General features: G+C 39.7%; 1 protein-coding gene across 1 annotated transcript in view; it reads right to left on the reverse strand.

The window, feature by feature from the left end:
* Window positions 1-1,972: 1,972 nt before the first annotated feature.
* LOC106013685 (glutathione S-transferase) overlaps window positions 1,973-2,827 on the reverse strand; it is a gene marked incomplete at its 5' end in the record, with an annotated part of 3,907 nt that continues 3,052 nt past the window's right edge. The window contains 1 exon segment of the mRNA XM_013090074.2: window positions 1,973-2,827. Coding sequence (XP_012945528.1) covers window positions 2,704-2,827 — 124 coding nt within the window.

Genomic DNA, 2,827 nt, shown 5'->3' on the forward strand with positions numbered 1-2,827 from the left:
TGAAACATTATCCGAATTCAGAGGTGACGCTTAAGAGTAGTATGCAAAGATAATAACGAGGAGAGATTAAGGAAGATGGACGTTTGATAGGACAAAAAGAGCAGATCACACCAGACCGCCCTCCAACCACCCACAACCTCAGGGATAGAAGAAAATTAGAAATCTCACCTGAGCACCGAGTTCTGCGGAAGACATTCCTTCCCGTTTGCCGTAACATTCAGCCTGAAATTCGTGTGTGTTGTTGGCACATCGCAAGACGAAAGTGGGGCATAGAACCTGTTCAAGAGGGCTTTCTCTCCACGGGGTATAGCGTTGGCAAAATATGAGTATGGTGTGTGGTTGGCTGTTGATCGACTCGACTAGTGCGGTTTGCTCTTTCACTCTTATCAAATATCTGTTGTTCGTAACTGTTTTTCTTTCTATGTTATTATTAAGTAACACCTTCTAAATTCTTCGGCTTTTAATATGACCTGTGTATTGTAGTTGTTATCAAACTATTACGAAAACTGATTTTGTAAAAACCCTAAACTTACGAAAGCTATAGACATAGGATAAGATATTCAAGTTGACCATGAGCTCTGGTCATCGTAAAGGTCTCTTTTTTTAAGATCAAATTCTCTGCCACACTGTAATAAAACAGTTGACCTACAGTATTCTCGGCTGAAAGGGAGGGGTTGTGGGGGGAGGCAAAAATCCGCGGATAAATTAGGGGACAATAAAATATACAGTTGAATTTTCAATACTTAGAGATCCTCCAAATACAGTCGAAAGTATCTAAGATAGCCACTATGTATCGAGACTGTCTTAAACAGGTGAACGTCTTGCACAGTGCAATTAAGATGTAAAGGCATGAGCGGAAATTTGTGTAATTTATTGATTCCCCAGCAAGTTGTGTGATATGTGAAAGTGTAGCACACGTCTGTTTTTATTATGAATATGATATAAACATGTGTATGTATTGTTTTGTCAACACAGACGTATGTGGTGTAGCGGTAAGGCGATGCACTGTAGCACGCACGGTACAAGTTCGATTCCCGAGTCGGGAGATATTTTTAATAATCTCAAGTATCTCGGTCTTTCTGCAGGGACGTTGTATCCCATTCCTTCCAGTCCGGGCTGGCCCTGGCAGGCAGGGTCGAAGCCTGCTTCCTGAATTATCAGAATTATGTCCCTGAGACGCTAGAACACCTACATTATTGTTATGTTCACATGGTAAAGGCGTATTTTCCCCCACGATAAAAAAAATGTTCACTTTTAAACACAAGTCGACTATCCTGAAATATGCTGTTTTGGGAAAATCCAGGATAAAGTTTTTGCCCCTTGTTCAGTTTCTCTTTTTTAAAAAAACAAGGAAAGTTTTCTCTATAACCAAACAAATATACACACTGAAACCAAACTACTCCAATAGGTAAGGCAATACTTTTGGTGTAAGTCAAGATTTCAGGAAACCCCCGAAATCTGGGTTAGCCCGCTTGTCCTTAAAAGCGACCAAATGATTGCCGGTGAACTTACTACAGAACTGACATTCAGCAGGCATTGGAGAAAAATATTCTTTGAAGATGGTAATAAAACGATATCAGAAGGATGCTTCACTATCACGTTTGTAGAAAACCTGAACTCGATTTTTGTGTTGGGAGAATTTCTTGTCGAGTATCTCAGTCTTTTTGTAGGGATGTTGTATCCCTCTCAGATCAGGTTTGCCCTGACAGGCAGGGTTGAATCCAGGATCTCAAAATTATGATCTAATAGCGTTAATTGATGAGGGCGTCAGACAACAAGATCTACGTATTTTGTTAGGTGATATCGAAATTGGGAGAGCCTCCTCAAGAAGAAAAAAAAGCAGACGGGAAGTTTCAAAGCGTGTGTGTGTGTGTGTGTGCGTGTGTGTGTGTGTGTGTGTGTGTGTCTGTGTATTTGTGTATGTGTATGTGTATGTGTTGAAACACCAACCCAATGTGCCAGGATCTGGACAATAAAGATTTATCTTATCTAATCTTATCATATACAGTTCCATACTTTGTTGGGCGTTGTACAATGAAAATAATTAACAGTAAAAGACTCTAACGGAGATATTGCTCATTGTAGCAGTGAATCTGAACGTTAGCAAAAGTCCCATTTTCAAGTGAAACGATGGCCTTGATCAAAGAAAAAGAATTTCCGGAAATTTGCTCTAAAATGACATTAAGAAAACGACGAAGAAATATAACAAATTTTACTATTTTAATTCAACAAATCTCTCGAGGACTCATACATACTCTGACATTCTCAACCCTCATACACACACATTATAACATCCAGTAATAGTCCAATGTTACTATGTACTGTGTTAAGCTAAGGCGAAACAATAACGTCGACCATACATTACTAGCAGTGATTATTTCCATATGGGGCTTTTTATTGGAAAAAAGTAATGCCGCAAATAGTGTTGGTAGGGGCGTTAAACCCATACCATTTCACAATTTTTCACCAAGTAATTCCGAAAGAAGTCTTTCATTTTTCTAGCTGTGTCCTTTTGAAGTCTGCTGGTGTCCCAAAGCTATTGGCAGTTTATCAGCTTAATATTGTAGGGATGTTACGTCCATTTAAAACACTCTAAGGCCAGGGCACTTGTTTCTTCACATCAAATTTTAGGTAGTTAATCTGGTGTCAACATCTTTTTTGTGTTTTGTTTCGTTGTGCTTTAAAAAATCTGGAATTGACAACTTAGAGAGGTGTGTCTGGTCTGGACGCCACGTAAGCTTTAATCTTCTCGTCAGCGCCGACTTTGTCGATGAGAGACTTGAGGAACGGGAAGCTGTCCACAGATCCCAGCCAAGGCGCCAACAAG

The sequence above is a fragment of the Aplysia californica genome, unplaced genomic scaffold (genome assembly GCF_000002075.1).
Source record: "Aplysia californica isolate F4 #8 unplaced genomic scaffold, AplCal3.0 scaffold01132, whole genome shotgun sequence".
NCBI classification, from domain to species: Eukaryota; Metazoa; Mollusca; class Gastropoda; order Aplysiida; family Aplysiidae; genus Aplysia; species Aplysia californica.